General features: G+C 41.7%; 1 protein-coding gene and 1 pseudogene across 1 annotated transcript; both read right to left on the bottom strand.

Moving 5' to 3' along the window:
• Positions 1-333: 333 nt before the first annotated feature.
• LOC115677490 (receptor like protein 24-like) lies at positions 334-1,081 on the bottom strand (annotated as a pseudogene).
• A 410-nt stretch (positions 1,082-1,491) lies between these two features.
• LOC130140746 (probable leucine-rich repeat receptor-like protein kinase At1g35710) lies at positions 1,492-2,523 on the bottom strand. Its single transcript, XM_056321039.1, has one exon. The coding sequence runs from the start codon at positions 2,521-2,523 to the stop codon at positions 1,492-1,494; it is 1,032 nt and encodes a 343-aa protein (XP_056177014.1).
• Positions 2,524-14,658: the final 12,135 nt, after the last annotated feature.

The raw sequence follows: 14,658 nt of genomic DNA, 5'->3' as shown, positions 1-14,658 counted from the left end.
AGACATTTCAATGACACGTTCAATCATGTAATCCCGGGCAAAATGGGCTTCGACAGCTCTTCATCTTTTTTTCTTTCCCAAGAAGAAATAAGAATTGCATACACTAAACAAGAAAAGGACACATAGGGTGTTAATGATGCAAAGCGAGTTTTTTGGAAGATCTCTTTCATGTTCATCTATTCATTCGACTCGATTTAGAAATCGCACTTAAAGAAGAAAATGGCAACATGGTAAAAATGAGTATCCATATGCGAAATTGCATTGCAATCTGACAAAAATTGTATTCCTTGATCTATATTGCACATAGTTCAAAGGGACCACTTCCCAACAATTTCATTGGTCTCCATGAAATTGGATGGCCTTCTGTTTTGGCTTCTTCATCAATTTGGCTCTTCTCTCCATGCTTCTCACTTTTCCCACAAGCCATTTGGGTCTTCCAGTTTCACATGAAATGTACGCTATGGAGATTCCAATCACGATTCCAGATGCATAGCCTATCCCGACTGCTATCCTATCAACCGCTACCATGCTCTCTTGTACTATCCTCTTGGAAGAATGAAGGTGGTGGCAATGGAGGCTGAGCATCACCAGGGCATGTATTTCGTAATGGAGTTCCACATAAGCCTAGGTTTCCATGAAATGAGTCGCTTGTGAATGTGCTTAGTTGCTTGTCTTGAGGTATAGGGCCCGTGAGTTGGTTATTTGAGAGGTCCAAATTCTCAAGGAATGACAAATCTCCCAGTTCTCTAGGAACACTCCCACTAAGCTTGTTTGAAGATAAATCCAGCTATTCAAGGTTAGTCAAATTTCCAAGGGCTAAAGGAATGAAACCCGTGGGGTGGTTGTGGGAAAGGTTGAGCCTTATGAGAGAATGAAGATTTCCAATAACACTCGGGATGTTCCCTTGAAAAGAGTTGAGCGATAAGTCGATGGTTGTGAAAATGGTCAAGATCCTCTCTAGCCGAATCTCCTTTCCTTTCATGATCACATTCACAGAAGCTTCATAGAATTCCTTTCCAGCTTGCTGCCTCATGTACAATGATTTGTCTTACGGCTTTTGCCCATTTTGTCCATTCATCATCCCTTGAAGTTTCGCTATCAGATTGGCTGGTAAAGGACCAGCAAAGTCGTTGTTTGAGAGATCCAAAATGTGCAACTTCAAAAAGAGATGAGTTACCCTTGGAAAATCTAAATGACCCTTAAAATTGTTGGACCTCAGATTAAGAACCTTTAACTCTGGCAGGCTTCCTAGCCATTCTGGGAACTTATCCTCTATCTTATTATTGCTCAAGTCTAGGACTTCCAGGTTTTTACAATTGACCAGGGAATGTGGCAATGTGCCTTCGAATTGATTTTGACTGAAGTCAAGATTTCTCAAGCTACTTCGTGGTGAAAATGTTGGAGGGATTGTGCCCAAAAGACTATTCATTTGCAAGTTTAAAACTGATAGACAAATGCTCAAGTATGATAAGCACTAGGTTAAGCTACCAGTTAAGCTATTATTAGCAAGATCAGGAGTGAAAGGCCGGTGGCATTGCAAATTGATACAGAGATCTTCCCTGAAAGTTGATTCTCACTGAGGCGTAAATAGACGAGGTTTGTCAAATTATCGAAAGAAAAAGGAATTGGACCAGTGAGCTTATTTGCACTCAGATGTAACAGGACCATAGCTTGAATATTTCCTAACTCATAAGGAATGCTACCAGAAAGCTGGTTGTAACTCAATAGCAGCACCTCCAAGTTCATTAGATCCCCTAAGGATCTAGGAGTCAAACCAGAAAGGTGATTGAGATGGAGGCGCAAAAGAACTAGGTCAGTCAAGTTACCCAAAGAAAAAGGAATTGGGCCAGTGAGCTGATTTCCACTCAGCTTTAAGTCCTGCATAGCGCGGAGATTTCCCATCTCATCAGGAATGTGACCCGAAAGCTGGTTATCATAGAGTGAAAGAAGGGTAAGCTCCGTCAAATTGCCTAACGTCGGCGGGATTGAACCAGTAAGATTATTATTGTAAAGGCTCAATGAGCTAAGAAGCTTCAAATTCCCTAACTCTAGGGGGATGGAACCGTTAAGCTTATTAGCAAATAGGTGCAACTCTCTCAATCTGGTCAAGTTCCCCAGAGTCGAAGGAATTGGTCCTGTCAAGAAGTTAGCGTCCATGTGGAGCACTTCCAAATTTATCATATTTCCCATCTCGGGAGGTATAGAACCAGAAAGAGAGTTGTTGTAGACATACAGTCTAGCTAATTTGCTCAAATTACCCAATGAGGAAGGGATAGATCCATGCAACTGAGTTAAATACAGCGTGACCTCATTGAGCAAGTGCAATTGCCCAATTTCTAGGGGAATGGAGCCATTTAACTCATTGAAATACAGGTGTAGGACCTCCAGTTTCGTTAGATGGCCGATCTCTGGTGATATTATCCTCGAGAACCGATTGATAGAGAGGTCGAGATAGGTGAGATTGCTCAAAAAACCGATTTGAGGTGGAATGTGGCCGGAGAGACTATTTACACTCAGGTCCATGTACATGAGATGAGACAAAGATGAGAATGGGAATTCGTCAAGCATACCTTCCACATCGGCACTGGTAAGATTTATCCAAATCACACTCCCGGCCTGATTGCAGGAGATGCCATACCAAGCACATGAACTCACAGTCAAATTGGAACTGGTGGCCTTGCGAGGAGAGGGAGTCCACGAAGAGAGGGAAGAAACCTAACGGTTGCCAAGACTGGATTTCCACTTGAGGAGGGCTTGAGCTTCGGCAGGGGAAGCAGGAGCCGGAAGTGGAGTGACAGAGATGGTGAAAAGGGCAAGGGCAGCCACAAGGGTCATGACCCTCTTGAATCCTAATGAAGAATCCATATCTTCTTCTTCTTCTCTTTTGGTTCTGGTAAGTTGGTTTTTCTTTTCCCGAGCCAATGAGTGATGCTTAAAAAGGTTGTGAAAACTCACCTTCCTGAAAGCTGACTGGACGAATTGTTGGTTCCTTGAAGACTTCGGAAATTTTTTCCTTTTATAGGCTTCCTTGGTGACTTGCCTGACTCGGTCAGTCCCTATTTCGGAATTGAGTCCCACTACTACTTGAAATCCAGGGTGTTTGACAGAGAAGTCTTTGAGGAGAGTGATGTAAAGTCCCTATTTCCACAGGATCGAATCCTAATTTGTGCTGCACATTATGCAATTCTAAGCGCGCAAAAGGACAGCCTTCTCACTCGGCATTCATGAAGCCAATTCTTGACACGGTTAACCCCATTCTACGTTGGAAAAATATTATAAGGTTTCCATTAATGACGTGGTTCAACCATCCGTTTGACCAGTAAACTTATGGACTTTTATGATTAAAAAAAACTGTCATTTAGTTTAGTTGTATAATGTGCATCTCTCTTGCTCCAAAGGCCCTTTGTGATGAGAATTAAATTTGCTTATCTTGATTCTTCACTTGTCATCCTCAGCTAAACAATTTAGTTCAGTTTTCTTGGATTCAATTTGGTGTGTAAGCAATAGGTGTAAGCTATATATTACTTGAAAAATATACTTCTATAGTTGAATCAAAATAAATTTGTACTTTTATGAGTCTTCGAATTGCCTATCAAATGCTCTTCTACTTTTTGAGGAAGGACATTGATCTAACTGGTCAAGAGATATAACACTCTAGGCGCTAGAATTGCTATCCATTTTATCTGGAAAAAAGGAATTGTTGATTAGGGTTTTCTCAACAGCTTGTGAGGGAAAAATCAGAAATGGAAAACATGACTACGCACATCTATTGCAAGATCACAACGTTATATACATAATTAAGATCCATCCATTTCTTGAACCAACCGAAAAAGAGGAATTGAAATCCCTTAATGCAATATCCAGGAACACAAAACTACAATGAGGTGATAGTTGTTAGCCGTGATACACAAGGACACTTGTGCTCTGACCCAGTAACAAGAAGTTTGGCAGAAGAATTGGGTCTTTACTATGAGCACACATGACACATAGTAGACTTGTTTTGCACACACATGACACTCTTTGTAGATTGCAATTACACAACAGCAGGCACAGATGATGAGAGCTTCATTCAGTAACACCCCCTTTAGAGAAGTAGCAGCGTGGAATCATGTGAACCAGTCGAATCCGCTAACAGTGACAGATGTAGTAGGGAGGACACATACAGGACGTGGCACGCATATCGGGTAATACACCGGAGGAGGAGGGGGCGGTGGAGGTGGTGGCAGGCAATATGGTTGCGGCGGGCACGGCGGCCGCAGGTAATATGGTTGTGGTGGGCATGATGGCGGTGGGCAGTGGCCGTGGCCTCCATGACCATGATGACCACCATGACCGTGACCGTGACCGTGACCATGGCCGTGGCCATGGCCGTGACCATGATGGCCATGATGATGGCCGTGGTGGCCGCCGTGATGATGTCCGTGTCCCATTGTTGATTTACTGATTGCTGAAGTTTCTCTTTCTCTGTGTGATTTGTGTAAAGAGATGTATTGTGATGGTCCACGAAGAAATGGTCCAGAATTCATACACGGGGAATGGCTTCTGTAAGTCTTGGTCAATGCCATCATTTTCCTGGAAGGTCGACTGGAATAATCATCCATAATTTTTTATTTGGTTTTCCCACCGACGATTTTGCTCGGAGGTAACCCTAAATTATGGTTTAACAATGCTAAGAAGATCATATATTAAAATGTTTGCAGTTTACTCGGTATTCCACCACGCGGTAGGAGCAATGTAATCCCATAAAAGAAAAAGCTAACCAAGAAATAAGCAACATCAAAAAGACATGTGAATTCATATATTATTCTTAAAACAGCTGTATCCATATCTACCTCTCAATTTTCCTTTTGTTATTTTTTTGCGCCCATCGTAACGATTTAGTAACCCGGTTTTATTATTTACTAGCAAGATGTCCGTGCGTTGCACGAGTCTAAAGCTATATTTGTTGTATTACTCCATGTTGTTGTCAACGTGAATTTTCGCAAGCAAACCAGTACGGATAAAATTACTACGGAATAAAATATTCACATCATTCAATTTCTCGACCTTTATTCATGTGAAGATTTGGATCCGAGCCCTGCAATTTACCTTAGAGATTTGTTACCAAAACATGTATAGAAATCAATTAGAGATTTATTCCTAGGCTATTCATAAAAATTAGAGATCCGAAATTAGAGATCTGCTAAAATGACTATAAAAAAACAATTACCGGGTAAAACTACCATGTGAGCATGGCATCTGAGCTAACCTCTAATGATCTTTACCCATATATGTACTCTAATTAACGTAATTCTCTTATCGTGTAATTTAATTTCTACATGTGGTTAGATCATATATCAGTTAACCCAATAAAGACTTATTTATGCATGATCTAGATCTACCAAAATTGACATTGCATATCCTGATAAGATGTATTTTTCTTGAACTATGCTAATGCATTGTTTAGAACCAATCCAAGAATTGATAGGTTTCAACAGTATAGACTCACCCTGATCACCTGATTTAAAAATGTGATTAATCTGCCCCAGTTAGCACTTAGTCTACTGAACCAGAAAGAATTAGCAATCACATTATTTTTCTTCTCCTTCCGGGAAGCTCGCGTGCCACAAAAACTATTGCAACAACCTTCGTCATCGTGCGTATAACATAGGACCTAGGTTTCTGCTCAAATTTGACCCCAACAAACGTGTTTTTCGTCGCCACTCCCCGTGTTTGTTTCTCGTGTGAAATCGCTCTGTGCTCTCGTCAAACCTCTAATGGATACCTCATGCATCTGAGTTTCTGCACATCATTTTCCCTTATTCGTTTTAGTGAGTTTGACTTGCAAAAGATGGAGCCAATACTTCCTTCTTTGAATTTCAAGTTTCGTATTATCTTGATCTGTGGTTGTCTCTCACCTCGTCAAATTGCCGTAAGAATGTTCCCCTAACTCGAGTAAGCAGATAGAGGGTTTGAACGCATCGATATTATTATATAACGATAGACGGAAAATGACAAACTGGAGTCGTGATAATCGAATGAAGAAAATATGAGAGTTGGTTCCGCTAGTTCCGTTCACCTAATATTAATCTATTAATCTTTCATTTATATAAATCTTGCACGTGCAGCAACAGATCATTATAAGTCCAGACATAATTTATGAGTCAATTCTTTTTCCCAAATTGAAAATTGACCTAACCGTCCAAGCTTCCATATTTTGCACGATGCACGATGTTCTAGGTAATTTCTCACATTCAAGAAAATTAGCTACATTAGCTATCATAAATAAAAAAAAAAAACTCACATTTTCAACCCCGTCTCATTTTAACATATTCTATTATTAGCATTTTCGGGGGACAAAATATAATTCAACCTTCTCCGTTTGTTTCACAGAGGAAAAGTTATCCAAAAAATCCTAAATCTATTACATTTTTGCCAATTCAGTCTTATACTTTTCAATTTTGCCAATTGAGTCCTAAATTTGTTCACATTTTACCAATTGAGTCCATTCAATCAATTTTGATCGGAATTCGCTTACGCAGACAATGGCCGTACCACATAGGATGGCTAATGCTGACGTGGATACACACACTCTTCGACTGAACGAAAGTACTTTGAAAGTATAAATGGAGCCCCAAGTTATAGCATATTAACTGTCGATTACTCTCTCTCTTTTTGAGTCAGGAACTACCATTTTCACTCACTTGAAAGAAGTTTGTGGATACAAAACATTCGCTTCGGAACAAAGTAGTTCCCAAAGGGCTCGAGGACAGTAGGAAAGGATATCCAATTGCTCGGTCGGGAAATTCTTCTTCGGGCCTTGACAACCCGATCTGCCACTCCGTTGGATCCTCCGTTGATACAGGTCAGCTTCAGGTTTCGAAAAGGCCTTAGAAGCCCATGGGCCTCACTGATAAGAGCATGGTGCCGCTTTCCCACGAAGCTTCATCACGAAACTCCAGGATCCTGAACTGTATCGTCCAATACTAGGGCTTTGTCTTCATGGATCATGAGGTTTCATGCTTGATTTTTGCATTCTATAACGCTTTAATCACGGTTTGACTCTTGTTCAAGTAGACCCTTTTCGATATCTCATCTGTGGTTTTATTCAATTCGTGGAGTAGTGTTGAGCTTGTTCGTTTCATTTTTTGGTGGAATATCAATTAATGGACGTGACATTTTTGGATTATTATCGCCGGTTCCGAAGGATTGTGTTGACTAATTATATCAAAAAAATGATTAAAAATGAGGAATGATGCAATTATCAACTAATAAATACGAAGACCCCAATGTCCATGACGTTCGATTCGTCGCCATTCCGTTCGTGGAAATGAGTCATCAAAAGGTAAAACTGTGACTAGATATAAAAAATAGCAATATAGCCCAGCATTTGAGGCTCCCTCTTTGACTGATTGGCATATTGAACTTTGATAATTTCTGAACTATAAGATATCATTACAATATATGATAAACTTTTCATTGATTTCTGTGAGTCAATCTGTGCCAATATCCTCCACCACCTGTGGAGATGATGTCTTAGAATTTCATACATCAAATGGAAAATTTTATCCCGAAGATTGAAAAAACAGGAAAATATTTAGGTATTCCCTCTTATTGGGGGCATCCAAAAAGTAAATGTTCGCATGGATATTTGTGAGGGTAAACATGAAACTTTTTTTTTTGTTGAGGTAAATATGAAGTTAGGACAGTGGAAAGAGAACTTAATGTCCAAAGCAAGGAAAGAAATTCTTATTAAGACAGCAATCCAAACTTTACCACAATATGCAATGTCCATTTTCAAAATTGTAGTTTTAGTTTGTCGGGCAATAGAGCAAAAACCAGCAACATTTTGGTGGAAGAACCAACGTCCCAAAACAGGAATACACTGGAGGAAGTGGGAAGTGCTTAAGCATGGAAAAGAAGTGCGAGGCATTGGTCTTAGGGATTTAATATCTTTTAACAAGGCCATGACGGGGAAGCGGGCTTAGAGATTGGCACAATCCTCCTTTGCCATTTGTAGTCAGGTTTTGAAAGGGATTTACTTCCCTCAACCTAGTTTCTAAAAACCAAAGAAGGGATCCAAGCCCTCTTGGAGATGGTAAAGTATCCTAACGGGAATGAAGAACAGCAATTGCAAATTTTGTGATGTGATCGGTGGGTGATGGTGAGAATATTGACATTAGGGAGGACAAGTGGCACAAAAGAGGTGTGCTAGGGGCCCAACCAATGTGGGAGAACCAACAAAGGTTGCAGAATTGATAAATCAGGAGGAAAACTCATGGAAGGCTCAGTACTGCGAAGTATATTTAATGAACAGACTGTGAGCGAATTTCTCACCGTGCATATTCGACCACAGATGACCAAAGACCAGTTAGTTTGGATTGGCACTAGAACCAGCCACTATATAGTGAAGAGTGGATACAATACTCTCCGAAAAGAAGAGTTAAAATTAGCCACTGATCAAGCCTCCTCATCCTATCAGACACTGTGAAATTTATGGAACAGAATTTAGAGCATGCATACTCCCCATATATTCAGAAACTTTGTTTGGAGCATATTCCAACATGCGATTCTAACGAAGGAAAATCTATTCTGAAGAAAGATTATATATGATCCCACATGTCCAATTTGCAAAGTGCATATTGACACCCCGGAGCACCTGTTCCTGCTCTGTGCGTGGACAAGGTCTGTGTGGGTTGACCCATCACTAAACATTCAGATTTCAAGTTACAATATCTCTTGAATAGATGAGTGGCTAGTAAAATTCATGCCGAAGGAAGAAAACTCACTGGATTTTCGAGCTAGTGTTGGCTGTGCTCTAGTACATCTGGAACACCAGAAACAACGTGATTGTCAAAGAACACCTTCTAGATCCGAAGTCTTTAGTTGACTTAGTGTCCAAAATGCTCAAAAATTTTAGGAATGGAGCGACTTGGACATGAAATCAGCACCTGTGAGAACTGCAGAAACAAGCAGATGGCTTCCACCAGAACAGGGAGAATTGAAGATAAATATCAATGGAGCATAAGCACCCAACTTGATCGAAGGCTCTATTGCTTGCATTTGCCGCAATTCCTTCAAGACATTGGTTGATGGCTTTGCGCGAACCGACCTTGTCTCCTCGGCCGAGCAAGCAGAAATCCTAGCCATGGTGGAAACACTGGAGGCCATTGTTATGGAGCCTGTAATTGTGTGGCTGATTGGGTCGCCAATGCCCATAAAAAAAAAAGGCACTCTCCCAGAACTGGCTAGCCTGCCCTCCACAAACTCTTTGAGATCTGCTTTGTTTCAAGGGCCCCATTAGTGGGTTCACGTATTTACCGCTTATAATAAAAGGCTGTGTTTAGACAAAAAAAAAATACGGAAATTTTTTGTTTTCATGGTTATTATAGCTTATAAAGGTTTTCTAAGAGCAGCCTATGTCGTTTTCTATTTTAGGATCTGTGGTCTTAGTGTAGAGTTGCCTTTACAACCAACAATTATGTTAGGTTCATCTGAATGGACAACAATGATAATAATAGAGGGACATTATAACAATAATAGAGGCATCGGTACAACTTTTCTCGATAAGTTCCATTAGCCTATGGTGGGGAAAAGTGTCAAAAAAGTCCTAAACCATTTGCATTTGTGCCAATTTAGTCCTAAACCTTTTTTTGTTGCCAAATCAGTCCTAAACCTTTGGCATTGGTGCCAATTGAGTCCTCAACCTTTTTTTGGTGTCAATTAATGTAACAGTCTGAATTTTCGATCCTTTTCCCGGGATTTAGGAAATGAATTTGACCAATGCACTTATAGTGAGATCTCACCCGGAAATGCGCATTCTCGGGATGCTAACCTTAGGGGTAGGGCCGTTACGGGATTGAGTTCGCACGACCAAAGAACTCGACCTGGGTTCGATCTTCGACCATATGGATTGACGAGGGAATGTTTTGAGCCAACCAAGACCGGTCTACTTGATTGATCGTGTCCGAAGGGAACTAGCGACAGACCCTCACAATTATATGACAACCGAGGTCATCCCAGGTAGAGTAAACTTAAACGTGATTTGACTTAGTGTCAGTCACGGGTTGAGAGCGCGTAATCCCAATGAGCCACCCGTTAGCCAGAGATAAGCTAAAGTCGCGATTGTTCGATTTTAGTCATTTCTTGGAATTCGGGCCCGGGAATCGAGAATTTTGAAAGTGACAATTTTGGACGGCCGATGACGTTTTTGGCTTGGACAACCTTGGGGCCACCCATTTCTGCAAAAAAATGGATTTCGGTCCGGGGCCGGAAAAATTACGGTTTTGCCCCTGTGGACACCGAGGCCGGATTCGGAGGCCTTTTGAGGTTATTTTTTGCGGCCAAGGTCATTTTGGGGTGTCCACGCACATTCAGAGTGGTTTTGGCCAAAAAGTGAAATTTCGACAAAAATTAGAAAAATAATATTATTTTATTCCCGAGACTTTGACGTGGATTTTCGAGGGCTTGCGCGATGAATTTCGCGATTCCGACGCCATATTATGTTGGCCACGCACATATGGAACACGTATGTGCGAAAATTGGAATTTCGGTTCGGGATCGGAAAATTACGAAAATGCCCCTAAGACCATTTTAGTTAATTCCGAAAATTGATCAAAATTTTGGGGTTAACCAAGGTTAATTGGGATTAAACCAGGTCTGGTCAACCATGATTAGGGACAAAAGACCATTTCACCCCTAAATTATTGGATTTGATCAAATCTTGTCCATTGGATCAAGGGCAAAAGTGTCTAATGGGCTTAGATAATGACACTTGGACTCCACTTAGATCATCTTTGACTCATTTGACCAGACTATTCTCTCTCTCGTGAAGACCATTCAGCCATTTCCCCCAAAATTTTCTCTCTTTTCCCGTTTCCATTTCTGCAGTTTACGTTTCTGCTCAAACCGGTACTGTTCACGCCGGAACAGTACCAGCCGGAGCTGTCCCCGCCGAGCCAGCACCACCACCAGCTAGTTTCACCCAAGAGCAGCCACCATCAGCCCCGGTTTTAGTCCAGAAATAGCCCTCTCTCTCCTTTTTCCCTCTTTTCTCATTTTTCTGTTTTACAAACAGTACCGCTGGAGCTTCGCCGGAGCTCCAATCGCCGTTCCGGCGACACCCGGCCGTCTAGCACATCCATACGTCGCCGCCCAGCACCGTCAGTACAGTGTCCGTACGGTACTCTTCATCGTCCCCGTACGGATCACTGTTCACGCCGGACCGTACGGACGCCGCGGCTGTCACCGGCACCTCGCCGGCCACCGTCCCAGCCCTGTCCGTACGGGTGTCCATATGAAAAGTATTGTTCACGCCGTCCATACGTCGCCGGCGACGCTGCTCCCGCTGCTGCCGCTGTCCCGGCCCGTTCCAGCCCCGTTCTGTCTCGCCTTTTTGGGTAAGTGTTTTCCCCAAATGTCATTTAGGAGTTCGGGTATCGTAGGGCATGTTTAGGGTTTAGTTCGGGTAGTTCATGTGGCTATTTTAGGACTAAATTGAAGGTTGATTGTGTGGTTGTTGTGGGCTGAATCGGAGACTGAGTTGGCAAGGAAATTTGCGAGGTTTAGGAGGCTCGATGATGGCTGAGGTGTTGTGGATTGATTGTGACTGAATTGTGCGATTGATTGGTAGAATTATGCCTTGAATGGCACTTTGTATGTGGTTGTGTGGCTCATGATGGTTGGCTGGTTTGGTGTGTGTTTCGAATTGAATGTGGCTTGGCCGTGTGCCTTGTGTGTGTGGCCGTGAGGTGTGTGAGTATGGGAGTGTGATTGTGCAATGAATTTGTGTACCAAGAGTGTGTGGTTATGTGTGCGTGTTCCTGTGACGAGAATGAGTAATCGTGAAATGTGTGTGAGGTGTGTATGTTTAACCATACGTGGTGGATTGTGTGTATGGCGTGAGGTTGTGTATGACCGTGAGTGTTGCTGGCCATGTGTAAGTGTGGTTTGAGTGGAACGAGGGTACGGAAATGTAGGATTGGTTAGAAAGGATCCGTCCTGAGGCGTGTACGTTTACGCGGGACGATGCCGTCCCTGACGAGGTGACGATGCCCGGCCCGACGGGGTGTCGATGCCTGACGTGGTCAGAAGACCGTTGGCCTGATGCGTTTTACGCGGGCGCGGTAGAAGGAAAGTGTGTGTAGGATTCCGTCCTGAGGCGTGTACGTTTACGCGGAACGATGCCGTCCCTGACGAGGTGACGATGCCCGGCCCGACGGGGTGACGATGCCTGACGAGGTCAGAAGACCGTTGGCCTGATGCGTTTTACGCGGGCGCGGTAGTGGTGGAAAGGTTGAAAATGAGTGGGATTTGGCAAGACAAGCGAGAGGATTGTGGAAAGTGACGCATGGTGTGAGTAGCGTGCGAGTGTGTTTGTATCGCGCGATGTGATGCTTAATTATGGGGTAGAAACTACTAGGCACGGTATGGGACATGCCCAAGTGGTTTCTGTCTTATAATTGAGGCACGCGCACGTCTGTGATTCCTTGCTGTGATGTGTTGGCTGTGTTATTGTCTAACGTGCAGGAACGTGCGTGATGGATTCCAGGTAGGGTCGCATGTGATTGTTAGTTTGGCCGATCGTTGTGTGTTATGTGTGTTTTCGTCTGGCGGTACGTGAGTGCTTACGTGGGGTTTGGGGTTGTACACTTATTGAGATTCGTCTCACGGTTGTATAACCGCCACTTTCAGACCCCCGGCCCTAAACCCGGGAAGTGCGCCTTTTCTTTTTGGAAGTCCGGGGAGCTGCTGTTGGTGCCCAGTGGAGCTGCAGGTGAGTTCCAGAGATTCAAGCCAGAAATTCAGAAGCAGAATGGAAGAGGGCGACCCTTAAGTTTTTTCCCTAGGGTGTTTTAGGGGTTGTATAACTTGGGTTATCCGATAGTGAAGTTAAGATAACCAAACCCCTGAACTTTTGTTTAAACGGTGATTGAGGATGTTAGTCCGTATTTATGTCGTAATATGATGTTTGTATATTTGGTGTTGTATGAATATGTGGTTCTTTGGATTGTTCTTGTTTCTACCCCGTTGTCGTCATTATTTGTCCGGGGTTTTGTTATTCGCTTCCGCATGTGGCTCTGATGTTTGGGTTGGGTCGGCGACGTTCCTGGGACGTCACATCATTTCGACCGGAGCAGGGGATGTCGCGAGCTCGTTGGGGTTCGGGGCGTGACAATTAAGTCCTAAACCTTTTATATTGGTGCCAATTGAGTCCTAAACCTTTTGCATTGGTGCCAATTGAGTCCTAAACCTTTTTTTTGTGTCAATTCAGTCCTAAACCTTTTGCATTGGTGCCAATTCAGTCCTTCCAGCTAATTTAGCTCAAAAAGATTTAGGACTGAATTGGCACTAATGCAAAAAGTTTAGGACTAAATCGGCACCAATGCAAAAGGTTTATGACTCAATTAGCACCAAAAAAAGGATTAGGACTCAATTGGCATAAATGCAAGAGGTTTAGGACTGAATTGGCACCAAAAAAAGGTTTAGGATTAAATTGGCACAAATGCAAAAGGTTTAAGACTAAATTGGTACCACAAAAAGTTTTAGGACTAAATTGACACCAATGCAAAAGGTTTAGGACTTTTTTTACACTTTTGCGGCCTATGGTGACATCATAACAATAATAGAGGGACAAAACAGTAATTCAGACGTAAACTGAATCTCTAACATTCATGATGGCTGAAATTTTTAGCACTTTCCGTACTTACTCGAATATTTTTATTTTTCTTTTTAAGTTAAATAATTCGTTATTTCAAAAGAATTACAATTCACTTTTTCAACAGATCAAAACCTTAAAGACCTTTTCTCTAAATACTTGAAATTTGTAATCATTTGGATTATAAAAAAAATCTCATTATATATTGTCAGCCAATCCAACTGCCCCAAGAAGTTTCTTTTGGATCCATCCCTCCCTGGAAGTGCCTTGAGTCATATATAAATTTTCTCTACTTTCTTCTTTCAATTACAATTTCTCTATTTTTTCCTTTTAGTTATATTTTGCATTTTGAATTTGTAACATTTATTACATAACACTTTAGTCTTGGACAATAGAAAGGTCTCAAAACTAGTTATGCATGTGGTGAACGTGGAAGGAGTTTGCAAACAAATGGCTAACATGTACTCTTTTAAAATGGCGACCGTGCATTATTTTACGGAAAAGCTTTAGCATTCCGATGCTCTAATTTTCAGTAGTACCTTAATTGCTTTTCTCTTTAATTGAAGTTTATTTATGTATTCGGTCGTTGAGAAAAACATTGGCTCTGGCAATAATTATGTAAGATATGACCATGAAAGAATGAAACAAGCGCCAAACATGCATTTTTTTAAGGATAGTGGCAAGCACGCATTACACAAAGACAATTTCCAGTCTCTCAAATCTTTTGCTATATTTGGAATACAAACATTTATCTTTTACCATCTTTCAAATGTTAGATTGTTGCGTGTGTGCCCATTTGCTAATATATAATAAAACAAGAAACTCAACGAACTTTTCTCAATAAGTTCCATCAAAAGCCTAATGGTGACATTTTAATGACATAACATTAATAGAGGGAAAATCGTAACTCATATGTAAACTGAATCTCAAAAATTCATATTTCCTTAAAATTTTAGCACTTTCCAAACTAACTCGAATATTTTTATTTTTCTTTGTAAGTTAAATAATTTGTTATTTTGCAA

This window comes from Syzygium oleosum, unplaced genomic scaffold (genome assembly GCF_021117445.2).
Source record: "Syzygium oleosum isolate NSW1041296 unplaced genomic scaffold, Sole_v2.1 Sole_v2.21, whole genome shotgun sequence".
Taxonomy (NCBI): domain Eukaryota; kingdom Viridiplantae; phylum Streptophyta; class Magnoliopsida; order Myrtales; family Myrtaceae; genus Syzygium; species Syzygium oleosum.
This window is presented reverse-complemented; position numbering and strand designations above follow the sequence as displayed.